Source organism: Antechinus flavipes, chromosome 5 (assembly GCF_016432865.1).
Source record: "Antechinus flavipes isolate AdamAnt ecotype Samford, QLD, Australia chromosome 5, AdamAnt_v2, whole genome shotgun sequence".
NCBI lineage: Eukaryota > Metazoa > Chordata > Mammalia > Dasyuromorphia > Dasyuridae > Antechinus > Antechinus flavipes.
This window is the reverse complement of record NC_067402.1, coordinates 22,896,054-22,923,900: the sequence shown is the minus strand read 5'-3', so window position 1 is coordinate 22,923,900 and position 27,847 is coordinate 22,896,054. Positions and strand designations below refer to the sequence as shown.

Below are 27,847 nucleotides of genomic sequence, written 5' to 3'. Positions count from 1 at the left end.
TAAATACATATATTTTCTCTTGTATTTATTTTTTTTCTCCAAAGAATCTAAAAAATACAGATATAGTATTTTTTATATCTGTATCTGTATTTATATCTGTAATCTAACTCAGAGGAACAATTATCATTCTATTCAAAGAGGTTGAAAATACCTTGGTTTTGACGCAAAGATATTTTGTCACGGCTCTCATCTCTGACAGTTTTATCAGACAGTGCTAGCTTCTAAAAGCACCCTAGCTGTCTGAGACACCTCAATTCCCAGATCATGGTAATTCCTGAATTTGTCCTGGAGCCAATGATGTTCTAGTTTCATATATTATTTCAGGTTTCTGGATTGTAGAAAAAGTCTCATTCAATTTTTTTTAAGGGTTTCAATTTTTCCCAAGGCAAAAAAATAAATAAAAATGCTTAGTGAAGATTAGCCTTTTTTCACTGTTTTGTCTGGTTTTTTTTCCCTGTATTATTAGAGGTGACCCAATGCCAGCACTCTCTTAGTTCAGGTTCAATGTTGGGATGAGATGAGATACTCCCAAGTATCTCAGTTAACCAAAGGATTGTACCCTAAAACCGCAAAGATATTCAATAAGGACACAGTAGCAATGAACTTCTTGGGTATGCTTACCCCCATTTGGCTTCATTTATATGCATCTGATCCTCAGGTAGGATATGGTAAAGGACATGGTCTTCCACCAAGTCAAAGGGGCCCTGACTCCATATGCCTGGGACTTTTTATGCCCTTAGGTGACTGGAAAGTTGAATCAGGGAAGTTAGAGGTTAAGCAAGTGCTGGATCCATTTTGTCAACTTTTAGGGAAAGTCAGGAGGCAGAGTGGAGAGAGCCCTAAAGTCAGGAAGACCCATTCTTCATTCCAGTGTAACTTTAGATACTTAACAGCTGTGTGACCCTAGCTTGCCTAAGTTTTTCATCTATAAAATGAACTTGGGAAGGAAATGCCAAACTGTTCCACTATCTCTGCCAAGAAAATCCCAAATGAGGGTATAAAGAGTACGACCATACTGAAACACAACTGAACAAATATATATTGTAGGAGGAGAGAAGGGAGATGATCATGGGGAAACTCTGGTAGGAAATAGTCCTACCATTTCCCTATTTTGTTGGCCACATCGTCAACGATGGCGAATGCACGCCCTTATCGGCCAAGTTCTGAGCCTGGAATTATTTCTCTGCCCATTTTTGATATTGCGTTTTCTTCTGTCCTTCAGTGGAACTCTTGCCCTTAAATATTTTAAGGTTCTGGCCGAGGTAACAAGATCCCTGGGCTAGGACTGCCCCGAATTCACTCTTTTGTGAATTGTGTTTGGTTAATATAAGTCACATGGACAGAACTTTAGCACCCTCAGAGTAGTGCAGGTCTAGTGCAATGCGAGATCCCTGTGCATTGACTGAGCACTGACTAGGTCATGTTTTTAGTTTATCCCCAGACAAACTGTCCAATCAATTCAACAAGCATTTTATTAAGCACCTATTGTGTACAAGGCAATGAGAATCCAAGAAGATTGAGAGCCAGGAAGTGGAATCAGAACTTGGAATGCTACATCATATACTTATTAGTTGTGTGACTTTTTGGAGCTTTCGGGCACCTCATTTCAATGCGTATAGCATGATCTATAACAAGACCATTAAAAGGCTCAAACGAGCTAATGTGCAGAAAGCACTTTACACACTTAAAAATGCTAAGTAAATGTGATTTATTATCATTGACCAAATGGCCTTGCATCTTACCACCATGTTCTCTCTTTAAAGCTGTGAATAATGAGACTGGGGACTTTGGCCATGAGCATAGATTTACTTTGATATATCGATGAATCTCTAACATTGTGGGTGTGCCAGTTTCTCCACTGGCACAGACTAAAACCCATTCATTGCCTTCTCATCCTGGAAGATAATTATTTAGCACAAAAGGTCTTGGAGGTCTGGAGCCAGTATAGTTCTCAGGTTGTTTTTTTTCTGTTATCTTTAAACCAAAATTTTTACCCCAGTGTCTCATTCTGGTGAGCAAACCATCTTAGCTCTCTAAAGACTCTACCCACAGAATATACATATAATGATAATGGCTAAAATTTATATCACACTTTTAAGTCTATAAAATGCTTGCAGTAAATTTTCTCATGCTATCCTCACAGCAACCCTATAGGTGCTATTGGTAGTATTTCCATTTCACAGGTGAAGAAACTGAGGTTGAGAAAAGTGAAATGATTTACCTACAATTTCTCACATACATAGCTAGCCTGCCCTAGCCACCTCAAAATTAGAAATAGTTTGAGGATATGTGTGGCAATAGACTGAATCTGTTTGTCCAAAGAACAGCCGAGAGTAGGTATGGAGAAACAACAGCAGCAGGTTGGCCACTAAGGACTGAAAAAACCCAAATTCACATCATGTAGAAGTTACACTGAATAATAGGAATATCTCAACAAAATGGCCAGGACTGTTCATTTTTGGCTGATATTTTAGGCACAAATGCATTTTTAAAATTATATCTGTTAAATGTGGAAATAGGTATAGAAGAATCGCACATGTTTAACATAAATTGGATTTATTTGCTGTTGGGGAGGGAGTGGGGGAAGGGAGGGAAAGATCAGAACACAAGGTTTGCAAGGGTGAATATTGAAAACTATCTTTGCATGTGTTTTGAAAATAAGCTATTATTTATAAAAAATACTAGAAAGTCAAAGAATATATCTGTGATTCAGTTGCTCTATGTGTATCAGTTGCTGTAATGTCTGATCATGATTTAAAGGTAACTTTGCCTCTTAAAGACTAGCAGACAGCAAACTCTGCTATCTCAGCGCTAAATGTAGAGTCAAGAAGGCCTAGCTTCAAATCCTACCCAAGGCACTTAATAGCTGTTTGACTTTGGCCAAGGCAGTTACCCTCCCTGACCTTCAGTTTCTTCTTCCCTAAAAAGAAGGACTTAAGGTCCCCCCAATATCTCAATGATGTGACTAAACTGCAAAGCCATTAAATAAGAGTCTGGGAATGCTTGGATGGTGATCAACCATTAACTAAGTTAGAGATTAATCAATATAAGTCTGGCCTGTGGGTATTTTCCAATGTATTTTTCTTTTTTTTTGTCCCCAAAGAAACTAAAACCTAATCATATCTGCCTAGTAAATTGGAGGGACTGTTATTTATTCCATCACAAATCACTGACAATTCCTTGTTTTTGAGGAATACACATTTTGCCATGGCCCTCATCTCGGATGATTGTGTAGGGATCTAAAAGATCTCTAGTTGCTGAGATACCTCAAATCTCAAATCACAGTCACACCAGGAAAAGACAGACTTATAGTCTTCATTGATGGAGGAAGCATCAAGATAATTTTTTGAATTTTTTTGTTTGTTTTGTAATAGAAATACATCAAGGGCATGCTATAAGAGTAATGAATAATAGAATCATAGACTTACCTATTTCAACTTTCTTTCCTTCTCCCCATTTGACAGATGGGAAAACTAAGGTCCAGAAAGGTTCAATACCTTTCCCAGAGATGCATAGGTAGGACAGAAAGCCTTTCCCAACCCTTCTTGATCCTGGTACTTTCCCTTGTTTGTATAGATTTGTCTCCTTGTTGTTTTCCCCCATTTGATTATGTGATCCTTAAGATCCATGACTCTTTTTGCATCTTCAGCATATAGGAGGGAGTTAATTAATGCATTTTGCCTAACTGGCAGAGTGGATGAATTGGGATTTGCTCCCAGGTTCTCTGATTTCAAATTCAGCATTCTCAATTTGCATCTTACTACCTTCTACTGAGAATTGGATCACGGGGGAGGATGGAAGATCAGGATTGAAGGGATAGTAGAAAGATAATTATTTTATTTAATGTGTTGAAATACCTAAATTCCAAAGCCGTGATGATTCCTAAATGTATCCTGCAGCAAAGTGTGTTTTAGTTTTATGGATTATATCAGTTTCTGCATAGTAAGAAATTGATTCGAATTTTCAACGATTAGGTTTATTTTCCTTCCAGACAAAAAGGATCAACACTTCATAATTACCTGCATTGTTTTTAATTTGCTTCTTTAATGTTTGTTATCTCTCTCCGCATCCTGATTTTTATTTTGTTTCTCATATTCTCTGTTCACACCAGCATGTACCCAATAAAACTAAAGTTAGTGGTGGTGGTGGTGGTTGTTTTTAAATATTTAGCGAGAAACATTGTTTTGTAACTAGAAATGAGAGCTCTAGCCCAGACAAGTGGCTATGTACATGTGAGCTTTTGTTGACAACTGGATTTAAAGCAGCATTTTAAGCGGAGTTTACTTCCCACCTCATTTTTCTAGACTCAAGGCTGTCCCTTGTAATGCTTTCCCTCCTTCATATTTATGTCACTTCCAGAATCCCTTGTATTGTTATTGTTCAGTTGTTTTTATTCTCCATGACCCCATTTGGGGTTTCCTTGGCAGAGATACTGGAGTGGCTTGCCATTTCCTTCTCTGTCTCATTTTACAGATGGGGAAACTGAGGGTTAAGTGACTGACCCAGGGTCACATAGCTACTAAGTGTCTGAGGCTGAATTTGAAATTATCTTCCTGACTCCAATTTCTGTATCCAGTGTGCCCAACTGCCCTTTAACCTCTGATCAAGAACTTTGCTTCATTAGCTACTGTTCCATTTCCTAAATCACTATTTTTCATCATCCCCATATCCTGGATTAATTTACCTGTGAACATGTTTTATTTCCATAGCTGAATGTAGGCTCTTTAAGGTCAGGGAGAGTCTTTTTTGGTATTTGTGAAGTTCCAGACACATAGTAAGTTTCTGAAAAATACATTTTTCATTTACTGACTGATCAGAACTGCAAAAGAGAACAAAGGTCTTGAAATCTGGAGTACAAATTAGAACTTCTCAATTTTAGGCAGTAAAATTAAACCAGGAAAGAACTTTTTTTTAAAAAAAGGCAAAAAATATAAATCAACATCTTCATATTTTCCATTTTTCTTTCCTTTCCTTTTCTTTTTCACTCTTTCATCTTCACTATTTTATTTCCATTTCTTTTATTCCTTCTTTATATAAATGGATGATTTTGCCAATCAAGTGATACTGAATGCTACAGTTCCCTGACTCAAGATCTAGGCAAATGAATTGCTCCTTTGATTGTCATATTTACAAAGTTATTTTTGTAAACATGTTGACTAATCTGATAAAATGTAAGCCCTCCAAGGGCAGGAACTAGTTCATGTTTATCTTTGTATCCCTGGTGCCTAACACAGGAGCCTAACACTTGGTAAGAGTGCAAAAAAAAGTCTGATCCATTGATTATCCATCCTATCAAATCCCCTCTTTATTATTAAAAAGGAGATTTTAGTATCAAGAGATTGAATTACTTGCTACAAAAAGAGTCAACAGTCAAACCAGTATGGTTAACAAAGAAAAAGTCAACATTCTTGGAGTCCCACTTGAACCTGAATTCAAATCCTACCACTTGACAACCTTAAGCAGCTTCTCATCTCAGTTTCCTTTTCTGTAAAGTGAATGAAGAAGGCCATTGATCTATTGGTTGTTGTTCCCATAAGATGCTGCATGTCCTAACCCCATCATTTGTCACCGACTGTCCCCATGGCAGGAGGAATCCTCTGGCTCCTCATGTCCACCTTTTGGCTTCCCTGACCTCCTTCGAGTCTCAGCTAAAATCCCATTTTCCTTCATCCCCCTTCTGTGGATTCTCCCCAGTTTATCTCCTTCATAACTTTGTTTATCCTTGGTTGTTTGCATGTTCTTCTCCCAATCAATTGTGAGCTCCTTGAGGGCAGGGATTCTTTTTTTCTTTGTAACCTTAGCACATACCTGCAGCAGAGTATGGACTTAATAAATGTTTGTTGACTGACTCACCATTCTACAATCAAATCTACAGCCCTAAGATCCTGTGAATCCAGGTCCTCTGCCTCTATAAGAGGCAGTGTGATAATTAAATTAGCACTGGCTCTAGAGTCGGAGGACCTGGGTTCAAACCCTGTCTCCTGTTGCCCCCAGCTCAAGCATCATCTCCAGCGTGACTTTCTGCAGAAGGCTTCTTCATCCCTTCCAGTTGCCGCCGCTTTTCCAGCCAAGGTCACCTCCTGTCTGCCTTGCATGGGTCTTATATATCCTTCTATTGTCTCCCTCCCTAGAATGTAAGCCCCTCTGGGGCAGGGACATTTATGTTTCAGCTCTGTGTCCCCAGCACTCAGCACAATGCTCGGTACATAGTAAGCTTTTAAGAAATGGTTGTCATTTTCAAAATTTGAAATCTTTCAATACTAGAAGAAAGTGTATATCTCCAATTAAACATAAACTTTTGTAGATTACAAAAAGGAAATGCTTGTCTCTTGATTGATGATTATGTGAACAGTTGATTTGTGATCAATTACTTAAATGGTTTATGTAACCTTTATAATATTATATATCTAAAATGCAATTATTATCATCACCATCACCATCATTAGCCTTCCTGAGCCTGTTTCCTTATCTGTCAAATGAGGCGTTTAGTAGGTCTTTACCTGACCATGAGTTCACATTCTTTATTCATGTTTATTTTAAAAGTTTATCTTTTTTTGTTGTTTTGGTTGCAATGAGTTCCTATCTTCATTAAGGGAGGAATGATAACTTCTGTGATTTTTGTGTCTTCTCCAGCTCTTGCCATAGTCTTCTCCAAATAATAGAGGCTTAGAAAATGTTTGCTGAATTAAATATGCTTCTCCTGTGAATGTAAAACAAGCGCCAGGCACCTTTATTAGATTAAATTACTCCTCTTGCTCCGGAGGGGCGCCTGCTGCTCAGATCCAAACGCATCACAGAAAAGCGAGGCTGCCCATTTCAGGAGAGGAGCATCGTCCTGGTGAATGATGCATTTTGGCGAATCGTCTGTCACTTTTTAATTGCACAAGATATAAATCAGACCCCCCCCCAAATATTTACAGGGGTCTTTGGGGAGAGAAACAAAAAATAAATAAAGTTACTCAGAATAGGTTATGGGTCTAAGGTGTGGCCTTAGAACATTTGGAGAATATAAACAATGTAGTGGCTGTTTATTTTAATCATATTTGTTTATTTCAATAGTCACTTACAGATGTTTCTTTCCTTATATTTTATAAACAGAGACACTTTGCAGTGATATACATCAGTTAATCAAATTTGTAGCGTGGTTTTTTGTTCCTTTCTTTTCCTGCACCAACCTCCAATGATACTATGGAAGTACAGCTGGTTTTGTCCATCTTGACAGAGCACATGTGTTGCAATATTTAAAAAAAAAGAATATTTTGGATTGATCTTAATTAGTTCATGCACATCAATTATCCTACATTCTGTTAGGGAAGAGAGACTATGGGGAAACATTACCTGCATGGCTGGGGGAGATATGGCTGGACTCTCCAAATTCATCTTAATGGTTTTATTTGAAAATAAAGTTCCAAAATGGTAACTCGTTTGATTTCAGGAAAAATGCAAAGAAATATGGCGGGCAAACTTATTCCAGTTGTATAACTAAAGACTTACTTATGTAGGTTCTTCTGTATTGATTTCCTTCATCCTTGACCAATCATCAATGGGTGATGGGTCCCTTGCTAGGCTGAGATAAAGAAGGTTAAATGGTCCTGATGAAGAAGGTAAATAGTATAGTGGAAAGACTGGGAAAAGTTGTGAGGTCAAATGGCCTGGGTCCACATTTTGTCTTTCTACTACCTGTGGGATCTCTAGCAAATTAATTACTTTTTTTCTGAATGTTATGCTTCTTATCCTAAAATAAGAGGATTGATTCATGTAGCCTGTAATTCTCTTCTGGCTCTCTGATCCTACAAACTGTCTGTGTGAACTAGTCTCTTAAATTCCAGACTTTGATGCCAAGGGTTTTCTAAAGACTATTTGAAAATAGGCTTAGTAAGCACAGTAACCAGTAACTAAAGAATAAGGCACATGTCTTAGAGTCATTAGAAATTATCATATACAAGTTTCAGCTGGACTATCTCATACAGGATAAGTCAAGGTGATTGACTTGTCTTGAGTCATTATTGCACAATTTAGTTCTCTTAAGTTACCATTTTCAGTCAAATAAAATAAGCTTTGTTCCTGGCACAGAAAGTTAAAGAGGCTCCCTGAGTGCTTTCTTCCTCACATGCTTCTGCTCACTATTTTATGTGGCAAACAATCGAAATTAAGGTGGTGTTAATGTGCATGAATATATGTGTGTTTGAGAGAGCTTATGGGTATTCATATGTCAACCATTTTCAAGGTTCTTATTTCAAAAAAGGATTGCTTTTGTATCTCAATTAATAGTAAAGATAATTACAAAGTAATTAGCATTTATTGTTTTTTTTTTCTTTTGGAACAGCAACAGATGTGTGTGATGTAGTCAGTCAGTAAGTGTTTATTAAGCATTTATTGTGTACGAGTTGATAGCAAACTAATCTTTGGGGATGCAAAAAAGAGATAAAAGACAGCCTGCCCTCAAGATGCTTATGATCTATCAAGAGAAAACTTGAAAACAAACAGGAAAAACAAAGTGTGTATAGGATAAATTTGAAATAATCAACAGAGGAAAGACACTAAACAGAATTTTTTTTTCTTTTTTTTACTGCCGCTCTGTGTTAGAGCATTTTAAACTTTGCGTGCAGAGGGAAGCTCACCTTTCAGATAACAGACTAGTGGTAGTTCACCCCTATAATTGTCCTTGCATTACCGGACATTTTTGAATGAGAGTCATTGCAGTAAAGAATCACCATTTTGTCTTTTAAGATGGTGCTATTAGTTGATGCTTTAGAAAACAACCATATAGTGAGTGGATATTGATAAATTTGAAATCAGGAAGACCAGAGGTTCAAATCCTTTTCCTTATTTTTACTAGCTATGGGCCACATATTATTTGGCACATAATAAATATTTAACATATATTTAATTGATGGATTTATCTTTATAACATTCCTAACCCCCAACACAACGCATTGCATAGATATAGGTGCTCAATAAATGTTTTTTGTTATTTTTTGAAAATAAATTAAGGTATTGGGGGGCAGCTAGTTGGGGTAGTGGATAGAGTACCAGCCCTGAAGTTAGAAGAATCTGAGTTCAAATAGCCTCAGACCCTTAACACTTCCTGGTTGCGTGACCCTGATCATGTTACTTAATCCCAATTGCCTCAGCAGAAATAATAAATAAAAATAAATAAATTAAGGTGTTAATGTAAAGTGAAAGTAGTTGTCATTTGAGGGAGAGGTTTGGTAGATTTGTTTTGCTTTGTTTTTGTAATATTGGGAAGACTGTTTCTTTGAAAAATGTACAAGGGACCATTAGCAGGCTTTTGATATTTTTCAGTCATTTTTGAGTCATGTCCACTTCTCCGTGATCCCATTTGAGATTTTTCTTGGCAGAAATACTAGTTTGCCAGGTTCCTTGTCCAGATGATTTGACAGATGAGGAACTGAGGCAGCTAGGATTAAGTGGCCTGTGCAGGATCCCGCAGATCCAAAGTGTCTGAGGCCAGACTTGAACTCAGGAAGTTGAGTCTCTTGGCTTTAGGCCCAACATTTTGTGAACCATGGTAGCACATAGCTATCCAGAAGAGACCTATGGTACCTCCAGTTTATTCTGCAGGTAGGGTTTGAAACTTGATCTTATGTATCAGACTCCATCTTTTTGGTAGGATCTCAGATATAAACCTGGGACCGATCTTACAGGTTATCTGACTCAGCTTCCTCCTCCTACACATGAGGAAATTGACTCTGATGATGAGGGATATACCCAAAGCAACAGCATCAGGATTTGAACTCAGGTCCTGTGACTTCAGGGCCTATGGTTTTCACAAAAATCCTCAGCCTGTTCCCTGGGACCAGTGCACATATTTACTTAGAGGTCCACAGAATGGCTCTCTGTTTCTGAACACTTCGTTCTGTAGCAGAGATGGGATCTAAAGGTTTGCTCTGTGTTCAGAAGTGATGGCATTGTCTCTTGGAGTCAATAGTTTTCACTTTCATACAGAATCATTGCTATTGGCAGCTGAAAGCTTATCATTACAGGCAAGATTCAAAATTACCCTGTACTCAGGACTGTAATTTTCAATATTAAGTCTTGAATCAACGCCATGATACTCAGAGACTGAGGTAGTGGTGACTCATTTAAAATTCATTTTCCCAGGAATCAGTCAGGCTAGAAATGCTATATGTCCAGTCTGGAGGATAAGCGGGGATTATTTTGGGCTTATTTTGGTACTTAGCATTGTAAACAGACCTAGGATGCACCTCCCTTCATATCTAGTCTAGAGGAAAGCATCCAGGATGGTGAAGTGCATCCTCTAGGAGCATCAGAAGAAAAAAAAAAGGATATCTAGCTTGGGGAAGAGCAATATTGGGGTGGGATATGATATCTGCTATAAAGAATGGCTGTGAAGAAATTGAAGAAGTACTCTTAGGCCCAGAGGGTAGAACATGGATCAATGGCCAGAAGTTTCAAAGAGGCAAAGAAAATCTGTTTGTAAGGAAAAATTGTCCAGAGATGTTGAGATGAAATGGGTTACCTGGCAAGGCTGTGGGTTGTCCTCCATGGAGGTTGTCCAACAAAAAATGTTGATCGAGGATGTAGAATGGTGGAGAAGGGATACTTTTTCAAATGTGGCTTGGGTAAATGACCTGCAAAGTCCTTCCCAGTTCTAAGATTTTTTGATATTATGACTTGGGGACAGGTAGGATGGTCTTCGTTGGTGAAGAATAAGCAAGACTTTTCTTCTTGACCTTAGGGACCCAGATGGAGAAAATTATTCTCCATTTTCTGCTTCCTTGAATACTAATGAGCAGAGGAAGTGACTCTTGAGCTCTCCCTTCTCTAAACTGCCTGTGTTCTAGTAGGCCAAAATCTAGCAGGGTCCTATGCATTCTCCAGGTCATCCTCCAATATGCCCTGAATTACTTTCCTATCCATCTCTATAAAACCTCACTCCCAGGATAGTAATCATTGCTTGATCTGACTCTCCTGCCTCCTTATTTCACGTCATTTATGAATCCTTATTTTTAATGACCATCCTGAGGTTTTTCATTTTTATTTTCCTTGCTAATTTTATGCTTCAGATATTCACAGACTTGTCATCTCCATTCAAAAGCCACCTTAGGTGCCATATTTCTGTGGATTTTGCAAAGGATGTGTTAACATCGAAGAAAAATCATTATAAAAAAACCGTGATAACAGAATAAGTATCATTGTCCCTTAAGCAATCTGCTTGGCAGAAGGGGGAAGGGGAAACTGATGAAACTTGTTTTGCTTTTGACAAATACGATTCAACAAGTGAGCAAAGCAAACAAATAGACCCAAATGGAGAAAATGTTCACGAATCACAGGGCAGCCTTCCATTTCAAATATGTGAGTAATCGAGTTTACTCCGTAGAGTATAATTGGAAGCATTTGCCCTGAGTCAGAAAAACATGCCAAACTCTTTTTGTATTTATTTAGATTTTAACCAACATTGTCCCAAGCTGGTTGGATTCTCCTCCCTCCTGCTATAGACCTAGACATAAATAACAGATTCCAGATTCATTCCTTTACAAAGATTTTCATCAGCAGCTATAATTCAGAGCCTAAAAGAAAAAGTGTATTTGAGAGATTCTTTTGGATAGAAGCTGGGAAAATCTACCTGATTTTTTTTTCCTTTGCTTTTCTTCATGAAAACTTTGAAAATAAAAGATGGGATGGAATGAATCGTCCTTTGATATATGATATCAGTTGACTAGAAAGGCTTTTAGGACACATTTTATACAGTCAAAACACAGCAGTAATGTGGAAAATAGACAACTAAGTAATATAGTAGATAAGTTTTTGAGGGTAGAATCAGGAAGACTTGAATTCAAATTTTTTCCCACAGTTTTAAGTAATTGGTTTCCTGTAGGTAAATCACTTAATTTCTTGCTACTTAATTTTCTGAAAAGCATCTGTAAAATGGGGATGATAATAGCACCTCCCTTATAGGGTTACTGTGCAGATTAAATGGTAAAACATTTGTTCTTACATAATATATAACACATATTTATGTATTATATATAAAGTAATACATATATTGTATATACATATATATAAGATATATTAATATACACACACATATATATAAAGTAATACATAAGTACCATTATTATTATAATCAGGTATATTTATGTATTTTCCATAAATGACCTCTACTAAAGCTTTCTTACAGTGCCTCGCTGTGGTGTGGAGCTAACACTGGATTTATTTTTGAAGCAACACTAATGTGTGGCAGTGCTATCTTACTGGAAAGATTTCTAGTGGCCGACCATCCATATTTATGTATACATATATAAATGTAGAAAAACATCCATTCTTTGTGACTGGTCTGCTTAAGTTAAAGAAACTTATTACCAGACTGATTATAGAATAGATTTTTTTGGGGGGGTGGGGAGGGACTCCGTAGCAACTGTCAAAGATCCCAATAAAGGCACATAGGGATCACAATCATTACAGTGGAAGAAGGAACTGCCCTTGTAAAATCGAAGCCTGATACAGGGGACAGAATTTTAACCCTGAAGTCAGAGTAACTGCATTCATATTCTGCCTCTGGAGTGTACTACCAATCAATTAAAAGAACTAGAAAAAGAGAGGGATTAACTAAAAGGATATACAAGTTCAAGCATTTGAAAAATAATTATGTGGAAGAGACTTACTCTGCTTGACTCCAGAGGACAGAAATAGGAGAAATGGGTATAAATTAAAGGGGAACTGAGATTTCATGTAATGTAAATTTCTCTAACAATGAAAGTGATTCCAAATTGTAATAGGCTGCCTTAGAAGGAAAGTGACTTCTAGATCACCCATCCAATTAAATCTGTCCAATTTTTGTTAAATAGCTAATCAGTTCACATTATTTCAATGTGGATGATGAGCATCTGGGTGCTACTAGGGAATGCCAGGTCTGAAGTCAGGAAGATTCATCTTAGTGAATTCGGAGTTCTGATTTCTTGTTTTCTTCACACATGCATCTTTTAAAGAGTTTCTCCTTCTCTCCTAACCACCCCCCCCACCCAGGCAATTGGGGTTAGGTGACCTGCCCAGGATCACACAGCTAGGAAGTCTAGTGTCTGAGATCAGATTTGAACTCAGGTGTTCCTAACTTCAGGGCTGGTGCTCTCTGTCCATTGTGCCACCTAGCTGCCCCTCAAAGAGTTGTTTTTTTTTTAATTGACAATAGAACTTTTGAAATCTTTATCACTTCTGTCATTCATTGTCTTCCCTATCCCCTCTCTTCCCTCCACCCCAGAACTATTCATCTTTGTTTTGGGGTTGGAACAGTGTTCATCTAGAGGAAATTTAGTCACAGCTAGGTGGTGCCATAGTGCATAGAATGCCAGGCTTGGAGTCAGAAAGATTCATCCTCCTGAGTTCAAATCCAGTCTTAGATATTTACTAGCTGTGTCATTCTGGATAAGTAATTTAACTCTGTCTGCTTCAGTTTCCTCATCTGTAAAATGATCTGGAGAAGGAAATGGCAAATCACTCTAAAATCTCTGCCAAGAATGCTCCAAATAGGGGCACACAAAGTCAGAAACAAGTGAACAACAGATTTGACAGCTAGTGATAACCTAGTCTTTATATCAAAATTAAATTATACCAAATTTTCTCTCTCTCTCTCTCCTTTCTTTCCTCCTCCCCCCCCCTCTCTCTCTCTCTCTCTTTCTCCCTCTCCTCTCTCTCTCTTCCTCTCCCTCTCTCTCTCTCTTCATATAGATAGGTAGATAGATATAGATATAGATGTGGTCTTTCTCTCTGTTTCTGAATCTCTTTGCCTCTGTCTGTCTCTGTCATATGAAGGGAAAAAAATAAAAATACATAGAAGAAATTCTGGCCTCAAATGACCTAATAACTGCGAAGTGCACAACATTTTTCCATTTGGAAGTCTCGGGCTTGAAATTCAAGGTTGGAGGCCATTTCTTGTACATTTTTGTGCCATCCAAATGCTTTAGAGCACTTAAGGATCAGCTGCATGTCTACAAAAGGCTGGTGTAGTTCCACCTGAAGAACTTTCTTCTGTGCTCTCAGAGATGTGTCCCTGCCCCCCTTAAGATTAAGTCAGGGTCAGCGCCTTGACTGCAAAGCACTCAATTCTAATGGTAGAGGGAGGAGGGATAAGTATTGCCTGCTTGAATTGACTTGATCTTCTTGAATGTGGAGGGAGCTTTCCTACCCTTCCTTTGGCTAAGTGAGCTAGCGGATATTATAAGGGTTATCAGAGCAATTTTGATGTCTAGACCAAGTGCACTAAATGTACCATCAGGTCAACTTTTTAATATAATTTTGGGTGAGCATAAGCCATGGGGAGCTACCTCATAGACCCTGAAATACCATAAGTGCGTGGAATAGAGGAGGACCTCATTTAGGGTATAGCTGCCAGTAGGATGAAATACACAACCTGCAGTGCCCTATTTTAACTAGTTGTTGTTAATGAACCAGCTCAGGTGTTTCTATGCCACTAAATAAGTGAAAGGACTCTCAGTGCCCTATAAATTTCAGCATTCTGGATATAGCTCTAGTTGCCCAGTCTTAGTTTTATATTTCATCAAATAGCATGAAGAATATTTTGTGGAAGGTATTTAAAAGTTGCTGGCAGATCTTTTCAACTTTAAATATTTGTCTCCCCTATGGCACATAAGTTCCTCAAGAGCAAGGATATTTCTTTTTTTCTTTTTCTGTTTCATATTCAGTTTCTTTTAAGTTTGTACTAAAATGCAGGTCCTTCTGATTCCAAGAGCACTCTGTCTCTCTCTTTCTCTGTCTCTTTGTCTGTCTGTCTGTCTCTCTTTCCAGATAGATAGATATAGAGATATATAGATATGTGTCTATCTTTCTGTTTCTGTCTGTATGTGTCTTCCTTTCTGTTTCTGATTCTCTGTGTATCTCTGTGTCTCCCCTTGTCTCCTTCTTCTGTTTTTCCCTTTTCCCCTATTTTTCTTTCTTTCTCTTCTTCCTCTTCCCCTCATCTCTCCCTCACTGTCTATAATTAGACCTCTTTTCAAAAAGCCTAATAGTTTGCATTGTGGTACTCCTCTTCCTTTTTCTCTTGGGATTTTAGCATGAGTTGAAAATTGAACTTGAATTATTCCTGAGTTTCAAACAGATTTGAACATTTTAAATCAAAAATCATTTCCATGTAGACTATTCCTATCTAAATATGAGTGATGGCTATAACCAAGCTTCTTGAAAGAATAATCTGTGTATATCTATTTCTCTGTAAATAAAATTTTAAGAATGGGCTGAAAAGTGACCTTGAGAAGGTGATTTGTGTGTGTTTTTGTATGTGTGTGTGCATGTGTGTAAACAGACAAGATCACACTTGAACCATAACAGTCAGAAGCCCCCATGATCTCGCATCCATAGGATATTTTTCTTCCATGTTCTATATTCTCATCAAAAGGGAGGAACCAAAAGGCAAGCTGGAAAGTTAGATAAGTCACTTGGTGTCTTCTGAGAAGTGCTCATCCAATTTGCTAAGTGTCAAAACAGGCTTTTCATTCAGCTGAGATGATTGCTCTCTCATTTGTTGCCACAAAATGAACTGAATTTTACCTTCAGTGAGAATAACTTGTGTTTCATCTATTGGAAACATTAAATTTTCTGCCTATGCCCTTTCCCTTCTGAGATTTGGCTTTCTCATCAAGCATTTTTTTTTTTTATTTTGGAATAATTATTATAGAAAAAAGATTAAAAATACAGCTTTCCACTTCTTAAGGCAGAGAGGTGAGCTCATGATAATTACTTAGGCCATAATATAGTTTATCAAAAAGTAATTTGCCCTGTCTTGTTTCCAGAAAAAAAAAAAAAAAAAACTCCAGCTGTTCTTTTCTTTAATTGTTGCTTTGGGGTACTTTTCTGTTCAACAAAGCTGTTTCTCCATATTATAGAATTATCTATGTAGAGAGAAAAAGCTAGGAGACTTAAACACAGACATTAACCCATTGCTGTTTCCCAAATAGATGTATGAAGGAGAATGAGATTCTTCAGCTACTGATTTGGTCTTCTGCCATATTGTTTCTATGCTCCTGTGCTGCTTTTACCTTATTTTCAAATTCATTGTTCTTACGGCCATTCGTTTAAGAATTTTTTTTTTAAATCATGATACATCAGAACTAGAATACAATTCAGATGAATGATCATCCTGCCTCTGCTTAATGGACACCCACTCCCTCCCAAAGCAGCTCCCCGGGTATCATTCTTAACTAATATTTTTTTTTTCTTTGTGGCATCTCTGTATGTGCCTTTGCAGCTATTCTGACCATGTTTCCGATGTGTTACAGTGGGGATTCCTTTCATATGTGAGTTGATTTAGATGGACTTTATCATCTCTTTCAACTCTCAAATTCTTTGATTTTAATATAATGATATTGATGATATATAATGATAATATAATTAGTATAATGATAATGATGATAGAGACAGTGATGATCCATACTTTCATTACTCTATTAAAACTTTGCAACCTAAAGTATTGGTAAGTGCCCTAGAATACTGAGAAAAAGTTAAATGACTTCACGTACGCATGTATGTATGTGTGTGTATATATGGATATGTATACACTAATATAGATTTGTGTGTGTACTTTCAATTCCCATACATCAAAAAAGAAATGTTAGTTGGTGAGTTCCTTGTGCATCCACAAAAGCCTCTTTGAATACACAATATATTTCCATGTCAAAAAATATGTTCCTTTTGTATCTTCAGAAGATCATTGACAATATCCTCTCATTCTTTCAGGGATGATTTACCGTTGGACAATTCAGTCCATGGGATCCTATTTAATTTTCCTCTGAATCCTTTGATATCTGCCTTCCCAAAATCTCAGATCTATGTCACATTAAACCAAGATTTACTTTCCCTATGGAAAGTCTGGGATGAAGTAGTTACTTCTCTTTAGAATAGAAGTTTTCTTTGTTGGGACCTCCAAGATCTCAAGGATGAAATTATCAATATAGTAATATCGATATCAAGAGCATTGCAACAGATTTGATCATTGAAGTTTCCCAATCCCCCATCACTACAATAACATCTTTTACTGTTGGGTTTATGATTTGTTTCCCAGAAAAATCACCTGTTTCTTATTCTGTCCAGTTGATCTGTATCATTCAAAGACAAAAACATTTCTATTTTTCTAACCTTTGACCTTCAAGTCAAATATTCTCCATTGTGTTCCTTTTTTCTTGTTCTACACTTTAAAATGCCTTCTTGATATACAGGGCTTCTTTCCTCTATTCCATTTTTGTTTCTTTTATCTAGAACCATAGTACAATCACAGATTTTATAGCAACACGCGTCAGTGATGAGGTTAAATTTGCTTCCTATCATTAAGACTTTTAGAGTTCTAATTCTTTGGTGCCTAATTTGTTTAAAGATACTTGAGATTTGGAGTAACTAGGTGGCACAGTGAATTAAATGCTGGTCTTGAAGTAAGAAAGACCCAAATTCAATTCTGACCTCAGACACTTACAAGTTCTGTGATTATGAGCAAGCCACTTAATCTTGCTCACTAAAGAAAGAAAGAAAAGAAGGAAGAAAGAAAAAGCAAAAGAAAAAGATACTTCAAGTCACAGGCTCTCCTACAAGTCCCTTTCCTGGATTTTGTCTCCTGTAAATTTCTGCAATTCTTAGCAGCTCTTTTTATTCTTCCTTCTGTGTGGCTCTTCACTTTAGAAGTTAACTTGAGAAGTACACATCAGCACTATTCTCCCTGCTACTCTTTTTAATTTAAAAGCTTTTGGATTCCATTTTTAACTTATCTGGCAAATATATTATAAGAAATTCTTGGTAGATACGCTCCATCTCTGGCCAGAAATTAATCACTGTCGATCAAATATTTTAAGTCTTGATCCAGAAATCTAAATTCAGTTCCAAGTGGTATACTTTCTAAAGCAGATAATCTCCTGCTTTATCTTTTGCCTTCAGTGGACACCAGTGAAGAAAACATAATGTATTTCTGTAGTCTTCATTTTCCTGCCCAAGATTTCATAACAATTGGAAGTCTATTTTAGATTCCTCCTGGATGTGTCATTTCTGCAAATGTAAGTCAAAAGAAGTAGGTAGTAGTCATCCATTTCACTATCCCTCAGGAGGACTTCTGTTACATCTTCAATAAATGCCCTAAGAAGATGCTAGCCCTCTCTATTGCTGTTCTCAAGTTGACAAATAGCTGCTTCAGTATCTCTGGGCAGGCAATTACTAACTGCTACTGTTCATTTCTTCTTCCTTTGATACTCAATGACCTCTAACTCAATACTCTATCCCTCTTGGAAGAAGATTAAGCTCTTTCCTGAGGGGTTACCATTTGAACTCAAGTCTCCAATTCCAAATCTAGCATCCTTTTTATTAAAGAGAGTTCTCTTGTTTTCATTATCATTTTTTAAAAATTATAAGGTCTATTCCTTTATATGGTAAGGCAGAGGAATCTAATCATTAAATTGTAAAACTATGCTTTTATGTGTAGACATCAGCATGATGTAAGCTTTTCCAGTAGAAGATGGGCTCTCTGGAAAGAAAGACTTGATTTTTATCTTTGTATCTTTATCACCAGAGAAGGAAGTGTGTCATCCTTAGAGCCAGAAAGACCTGGATACAAGACTCCTCTCTGATAAGCACTGGCTATGTGACCCTGGGCATACCATTTGTATTCTCCTGCCCTAGTGGCTGCTTCTCCAATAAAGGGCTTATTTTTCCAGGAACTTCCATTGGAAGAAGTATCCAAGTCATCCATGCTTCTTTCTTTCCCAACTTTACATCTTCTCCCCATCTTTGCCATTCAGCTCCCTTTATGTATTGTCTTCCCATATTAGAATGTAAGCTCCTTGAGGGTAGGAACTGTCTTTCTTTTACTTCTATTTGTATTTCCAGAGCCTGGCACACAGGAAGTGCTCAATAAATACTTTATCTAATCAAATCTTAGTGCTTTCAGTCAAATCTCTAAGACTGGAAATTATAGAGAAGACATCAACCTGCATTGGTTGAGTATTTCCTTACTTTGGAGTTTCCTAAACCAAAGAAATCATAATTCTCATCTTTTCCCTGTCTCTAGTATCTTGCACATTAAAAAAAAAAAAACACCTCTACCTATAATTTCATTAGTATAAGGAGTTTCCAGCAGCAAACTTTTTCTAGTAATACCAATTAATACTTTATCTGAAATTGATAGCCTTATAGAACTACCTAAAACAATGACACATTAATTTGCCCAGGGTCACATAAATAGAAAATATTAGCTCTACATTCATTACCCATATCTATTTCTTCTTGTTGTTATTCAATCAAATCCAACCCTCCATGACTCTATTTGGGATTTCCTTGGCAAAGATCTTGGAAGGGTTTGCCCTTGCCTTCTCCAATTCGTTTTACAGATGAGGAAATTGAGGCAAACAGAAATAAGTGATTTGCCAAGGGTCATCCAGCTAGGAAGTGTCTGAGGCCAGATTTGAACTCAGGAAATGAGCCTTCCTGATTCCAGGATCTATCTGCTATGCTACCTAAACTGCCTTAATATAGTCTGCATTAATACATCATATTGAATTGATTAAAAGTTGAATAGCCACAATCTGGCACAGATAAAGGAGGAGTTTATTCAAGAGAAAATATATAAATCTATGGGGAACAGTGGGACACTGTTGAAAGAACTAGTTTATCTTATGGCTCTGCTCCTCAGCATTATATAGCAGGTCACTTAACTTCAGTGGAACTCTGTTTCCTCAACTGTCAAAAGAAGGGATTTGACTAGATTATCTCTTAGATTTCTTTCAGCTCTGTGCCTATAGTCTTCTGCTAGTAAACCTCACAAATAGGAGGAGAACCTTGGTTTTGATGTTGCTTAGTTCGAAAGGGATTATAAGCAAAGCTAGAGAACTCTGGGGTTCCTAAACCTCCATATGGAACAGCTAGTAATGGCGGATGTCAGATCAAAATGTTCACACTCCTTTCACTGCAGAAAATCTTGATCATTAAAAGCTACAATCACCAGTTACCTGTTACCCTGTCGTGTCACCTGGATCCTTTAAAATGCTCTTTGTTAAAAATATCACCAGTTTGGAGGGCTAGAAATAAGCCACCATGCAAGCACCCAGTAATGATTCCTTCATAATTACTGCACAGTTTTTATTGCTGTGCATTGTTATAATTATATTTTAAATACTCCCCATTTGCATGATAGACCATAATGTCTCTGAGCACATTGTAATCCGTGGATTATAAGAGAGTCTCACTCCCATGGAGGACTCTTTTTCATTCAATTTCTTTTTTAACTACTGTTAAAAGAAACTAAACAAAATAAATTGACACCATAAAGCCACATTAAAGAAATATAAAGAATATCATATTTTCTATGTAGAACAAAACCTTCTCATTCTGGAGTGGTTTTCATCATCCCACTGAAGGTGTCACACCCCATCAGTCGAGGTGCCAGCCAGGCCCTGATGGGACCTCTGCTGGCAGCCACAACAAGCCGTGTTCCTTCCTGACCTCCTTCTTAATCGTTTTCCACCAACAAGCCTGAAAATTGATTACAGCTATTCAAGGACTTGATTTAAACAAACCCAAACAACAGAGTCCAGCAGGAAAAGAGGCTGCCAATTGCAATGCATAACGAGGCATGCGATGTCTTGGGGAGCAGCCTCCCCGATGCCCTTGCTTCTTAATGGAAGGAGTTTAGATGCTTTGAGCCTCATGGAGCTCCTGTTTTCCCCTTGGTTCTCATTAGAACTTTTACTACTGGCTCAGAATCCCCCAAGTCCCTAGTGCTGTACCCCAAGTCCAAAGTACTTTGGATTTATTTTGTTACTTCACATATAAGTTTTTTTTGGAAATTCTTCTTTTCCTGCAGGTTGTCTTGGTAATTGCTTGTTGATTGATTAATGAACCAAGTTAGCAGGAGGAACAAGCTAGGAAGATTATTTTTGTCATTATATTGAATCTTTCTTGTCTTCATGGGGCTTTGGAAAATCTATTTGGTGCTAATGTAGTTTTAGGCCTCCTCCAAAATGATACATAAATTTGGAGAGCTCTATGAGTCTGCCATTCTTGTGACATCATAACCACTTTCAAAATAAAGAAATAGAGGCAGGGTTTTTGTCTCAGTAATAGCAAGGAATATGAGTACCATGATCATCCTCAAAGCCTGAGTCTGATTAACACCTGGATCTGAAATTATCATGGCGGCACTATAAATCATTGGGCTCAGAATCAAGAGCAGCAGGAGAGTCCAAATTTGATCCTTCATCTATAAAATGGGGATAATATCTATCTCACTGAATTATTGGGAGGATCAATAGGTAATATTTATAAATTACTTAGCACAGTGCACAGAATATAATAGACATTTAATAAATGCTTACTTGTTTCCTCTTCCCCCCACAATATATCTTAGATGATTGGAGCTTGAGGCCTTGGAGGTGTTTTTAAATATTAGAAAAATCATATCACTGGAATACAAGTAAATGTGTTCCCCCACCCCCTGCCCTGAATTTCTCTATATCCCTTCATATAAAAATCATTTGAAAGTTGTCTTTTGAACATTAAATCTTTTTAGGCACTCTTAAAATCCTTAAGTCCCAATTCCAAAGAGATCTTCTGGTTTTATGAATTGTTAAGTAAAATGTTGTTGAATTATGTTGTGAGATGTAATTTAGTTTGGATACCTTATAGACTATTTCCAAATTAATGGAGTATTTATTTCCTTTACAATCCCAGATGCCTCTGTGTCTTGGCTCACTGAGAGGAAGATACCTAGAGTACATTATCTCTTCATTATCCTTTCCTATCAGTTCAGGACTGTTTTGAAATATGTATTTATTTTTGTTCTATTCATACCACTTATTTTTCCATCACATTTCCAAATGTTCTCCTTTTCCCCAAACCGCTGAACTTTCACTTGTATTAGAAAACACAAGAGAGTTCAGCCCAACTGAGAAATCAACCAACATGTGAAATGTTCCATAGTCATATTTCCTTTCCCTTTCCAGGAAACTAAGGGCTGTTCATTAGATCATTCATTTCTCCTCCAACTCTAAACTTAATCTAATTCTATTCATCAACAATTCTTACAAATCTTCAGATTTTTTTCCCCCTGAAATGTTAATGTGCATTGTTTCTTCCAGCATAGTATCCAGGTACATTCATTTACCCATATTTAGTTAGCCACTACCTGGGCAAAAATCACCTGCTTTTTTTCTAGTTATTATCAATTATAAAAGTGATGCTGTGAATATCTTGGTGTATGTGGTCAGTCCTATGCAGTTGTTAACCTCAATCCTCCAACTTCCATCTTGTATTTATCTGGGCTCTTAGATAGCTTTTGGGAAAGATTTGTTTCCAAAGCTCTTTTGAAAAATTAACCGGACATGGGATGGGGAAAATCATTTTGTTATGAATACTGTGACCCAGAAGAAGCCACCTTTCCTTTCTACAACTGTAAATTAAACAGAGTTGGACCACATGGCCTCTGAGGTCCCTTCCACCCTCTCCATCAATAATCTTATTATCCCCACTTCTCAGGTGAGGAACCTGAGATTGAGAAGTGGAATTAGTTTCTCAGGGTCATGCAACAAGTAAATTATACTCTTAGCTCCGACACTATGTCATGGATACCAAATAAGGCAAATCCCTTCGTACTGTGTTCTTCCCCAAAATAATGGCTTCTCAATATATGTCCCTGATATACAGAACTAACTCGCTTTAAGCTTCCAGCATTTAATTCTCTTCTCCCATTATATTCTACAGTATATTTGCCCTATGGCCTCTGAATATATGGGAGCGAAAAAGCATTTACTGAAGAAACTATTCCTTCATGCACAGAATTTTCATTTATTGAGGGGGCCCCAGTGGCATCTCAACTCTGCTCTCAAATATAATTTTAATCTTGCCTGTAAAAAGATCCTATAACTGACTCATGTGGGAAAACCCCAAAGCTAAGAGAAATCAATACTGTTGTTGTTGTTCAGTCATTTCAATCATGTCCTACTCTTCGTGACTCCATTTGGGGTTTTCTTGGCAGAGATGCTGAACTGCTTTGCCATTTCCTCCTCCAGCTCATATTATGGATGGAGTTAAGTGACTTGTCCAGAGTCACACCGCTAGTAAGTGTCTGAGGCCAGATTTGTAGTCAGGGAGATACGCCTGATGCTAGACCCAGTGCTCTGTGTACTATGGCTTCACCTAGTGCTCCAAGTGCCATCAATAGTTACACATTATTATTGAATATAATGTCCCATGATTCTATTTCTGATAGTCAATCTAACTCAGCACATGTCTCACACACAGTAGACAATGAATGTTCATTAACTGCCTGGCTCTTTGACTCTTGTCAAGGCATATAATCATGAATCACCCAGAATGTAGTAGTTCCCGTACTAGGGACTGAGGATACAAGACAGAGCTATAACGGTTCCTAAGCTCAATGAATTTCTGTTCAATCTGGGGACTTTCCAAGAACAATACAAACCGATGTGATCACAAAGCTCCTGAAAGACATCAATTCATCCAATTGTTTCAACATCTCTGTGAAATCAACGGAGCAGATCTTACTGATACAGTGTTCCCTGCGTGACACGGCGATGCTGTTCTCATTGTGTAAAAGACCGTTGTCTCCATATTTCATTCTTGTTTATGGAGGAACCAGAAACCCGCTACATTTTATGAGAATTTCCAGTCTGATCCCAGGCTGCCCCAAGACAAGCAGAAAATCTGTGACTCTGCTCTGTTCTCATGAGTTTGCCCTGACACTCCACATCCTGACAAAGGCTCATCTCATCCAAAACAAACTTCCCACCCATTGTAACTTGTCCCTTCGGTTCTTTTTGTGGTAACTTTGTTATCCACTGTGGAATATGAACCACTATGATACTCCTGATGGGAGTGATAACTATAAGGACATCCAAATGAAAGTGGTCTATTCTCAGAGGATGCCATTTTTATAATACTGTTGCCCTGAAATATATTGATATCCATTAAGGCCCTGCAAGTTCAGTATTGGGAAAACAACTCAGACATCCATTCATATTGATCACTTCTTATTGGTATTCAATTTTTTCTTAGAGGGAAGGCAACACTTAGGTCCATGTGGGGCTTTAAAATATAACTAGAACACACATCAAAATGAATCCTCAATTTAATCAGGACTCTAGAACATCATGAGAATGCTTCTTGGAAGGGGACCATTAGGGGAGAGAATGTAAGTTGGGGAATGGATCATCTGAACTACATCTGATTGGAGGAAGAAACTCTTCTTATGATTCCTGCTGCACTAAATACTAAGAACTCTTCCTAGGATCACAGACACAACTTGTGAGCTGAGAGATTCAGTATCCATTTAATCTAAACCCATCATTTTATACTAGAAGATGCTGAAGTCCACGTTGGTTAAGTGAATTTTTCTGAGATCACACTGTTGATAAGCATTGGCATCTAGACTTGATCTAACCAATAGAATAATTAATAAGCATAAATTACATTCAATCATGTGCCAGACAGTGGGATTACAGAGACACACACACACACAAACAAAAAGTCACAGATCTCGAGGAATTTCTCTTCTTCTGAGGGAGATGATATAAATGTATATAAGGGGCCAAATACAAAATACAAAATGCTACTTCAAAGTCCCCTGGCTTTCTCATTAATAGAGTTCCCAGGGTTTTCTCACCTCCCCCCCCCAAGAAATTTTTATTTCCACTAAACCATGTTGCTTGATTCTATGATGCTGAAGAACTAAAAGTACTTTTAGTGCTCCACTGAATGTCAGTAGCTTGGATCAGAACTCTGGTTGCCTGGTTCTAGTTATAGCTTGGGGAAGAGAGTACAAGGCAACCAGCATGACGGTCATTTTTTTTCCTCAAAGAGATTGAAAATGAATGTCATACCCAGGGTTCTCTCCTCTCATTTTCAGTGATTTCATACCCCAATTGTATATTCTCTTGTAAATGTCCACACTGAGATTTTGATGACTACTGTCACTTCACAGGACAGATCTCAGTGGGAGTCTGGAACAGGGAGCTGCAAAGATGCCATTAGCCACTTGCCTTTTTGAAATGGCAGATAATTTATTGGGAAAACAAATAATTTGGTGGTATTTGGCAAAAAAAAATATCCCTTTTCTTCCTTTAGAAGCACTGAAAGCATCTATTTTAAAAACTGGACCTGGCATAGTTTCAACAATAAAAACAGAGCTACTCTGAGAAAGAAATATTTATCCCCACAAATGATTTGTTCAGTCATATTGGACTCTTTATGACCCCAGTTGGGGTTTTATTGGCAGAGATGCTGAAGTGTTTTTTTTTTTCCATTGTGTGTTCCAATTCATTTTACAGATGAAGGACTGAGGCAGACAGGGTTAAGGGACTTGTCCAAGGTTACACAGCTAGTAAATGTCAGAAGCCAGATTTGAACTCAGGACATGAACCTCCCTCACTCCAGGACTGGTATTCTATCCACTAAGCCACCTAGTCATCCCACAAATTCTTTTCAAGAATATGTACCTAAGATAACTGGGAGGGATACCACTCTCCTCATCATTTTTCTATGATCACTTGATGTTTTTCATAAACTCTTGATTATTTAAACCAATATCAGTTATGTTTTTTATAGTTTGCCAGAAACTATTTTTTTTGTAAAATTGGTTAGTTAGAATATCTGCCAAAAGAGCCAGTACTAAAAAGAGACCAAATTGATGTGCAGAGGGAAGATTTGACTTCAAAAGATCCCCGTTACAAAGCATCCCTTCCTCACCCCCCATCCCATAATCATAATCATAGTTTCAAAGGGGAATGTTGCTAATGCAGACTCTGCTTTCTTGTCTTTACAGCCCCTACCGAGCCTTTGCTGTGTAAATTCGCAGATGGAGGGCAGAAAAAGCGTCAGAATCAAGGCAAATACACACAGAACGGAAGGCCGTGGCCAAGGGAAGGAGAGGTAAGTGGCGATAGATGATCCATGTCCGGGTAGGACTTTGGCATTAGCCTTCTGTCTGGTTAGCATGGCAGACATTGGGGACCATGATAAAATTGGGTGCTATAAAAACCCAATAGTGTCAAAGAGAGGGGGGCATGTCGATGCTAATGTATTCAGGATACAATTACATTAGGAGGATCTGGGGCCTTGGAATTAGTCTCAATTCTGCCACCCAGTGAACTCTGTCTCCAACCAGACCTTGGTTCAGTGGCCATTGACTAAAAGTTAATCAACAGGGGATTGTTCTGTGAAGGGGTAAGTTTGTGAAATAAGAGCATAATTATTGCAGAAAGTATTTTCAGCTAAAGTCAGCAATGGGCTCACTCTCTTTTTCCAGATTGGATTTACTTATTTATTTTAAGAAATGATGTCTAAGTTTATTTAGTGAGAGAATGGTTACATTCAGATTTTCTGTATCTCTCCTTTAATAGTGGGGGTTCTGTATTTCTACCTGCCTGTGTATGTGGGGATATTCAAATACAGGGAGATATGATTGTGTCATGGAATAGAAAGTCCAATTCAAAATGAGGAAAGTTTGTGTTTTAAGTCTAAACTAGAATGCTTCCTCACTTTGTAACTCTAGGCAAGCCACTTAACCCCTCTGTGTCTTAAGTGGCTCTCAAAAACTTCATTGAAGGGAGTGCCCAAACCAGGAGTTTGTAATATTAATAAAATCAAAGGTCTAGTCACACACACACACACACACTCTCTCTCTCTCTCTCTCTCTCTCTCTCTCTCTCTCACACACACACACACACACACACACACACACATTCATATAATAAACATATATATTGCTATAAATAGAGAGATGATAGGAATAAGATATGCAGATAGAGCCACACAAATTATTATGTTTTGTTGACAAAGGAAATTAAAACAACTATCTATTATATATACATATGCACATCTACATTCAAATAGAATATATAATACATAAATATATACATATATGTGTATATTTATACAAATATAATATGTATATATGTAATGTATAGTAATACACATATATGTGTATATAGAATATATATGTGTTATATGTAGCATATATTATACATATATATTTTCTATAGTACATATATGAATATTTATATAAAGAGAATATGTGATATACAGATATAGGCATGTATCTGTATTTTGTATATTCTATTTGGATATAAATATTGACACTATGTGTATATATATTACATAAAACACATGTGTGCATGTATACATATATTTGTGTTTATCCTATATTTATATATAAATATAAATGTGTAAAATATATAATATATTGATGTATACATATGTGTGTTTTATTATATCCATATGTATATATCTGTGTGCATATCTATTTATCTATGTGTATCTGTATATATTTATATATTTAAATGCCCATAGGAGTAGGTATAGATATATACAGGTGTATTGAAATAAATACTTATATAAATAGAACATATAATATATAGATATATAAACATATTACAATTATGTACATATATATTTATATGTGGGTCTGTATATGTACTTTTATCTGTTCAAACTATATGTACAGATAGAGACATCCACAGCATAGATGTATCTTCTTATATAAGTTCATATGCATGTGTGGGTGTACATGTGTTCATATAGATAGATAGATAGATATATACTTTCTCTATTCTTGAGGATGTCCCTAAAAAGATAACATCATTTGAAGCATTTTTGTATATAGTGAAAATAGCAATATAGTTGTGTTTTATTTATACACACACACACACACACACACACACACACACACACACACACACACACATATATATATGTTAAGGCTTACCAAACTCCTTACATACATGGTCTCATTGGAGCCCTGCAATAACCTGTAATTTAAAAAACTTCAGGTCTTATTATACACATATTACAAATGGTATAAGGCCTT

General features: G+C 37.1%; 1 protein-coding gene across 12 annotated transcripts in view; it reads left to right on the top strand.

Annotated features, from left to right (window-relative positions):
- RBMS3 (RNA binding motif single stranded interacting protein 3) overlaps positions 1–27,847 on the top strand; it is a 1,470,243-nt gene that overhangs the window by 1,270,199 nt on the left and 172,197 nt on the right. For all 12 annotated transcript variants that reach the window (XM_052001746.1, XM_052001747.1, XM_052001755.1 and 9 more), the window contains one exon: positions 25,805–25,911. In XM_052001746.1, the coding sequence (XP_051857706.1) occupies positions 25,805–25,911 (107 nt within the window). The remainder of the gene's footprint in view (positions 1–25,804; positions 25,912–27,847) is intronic.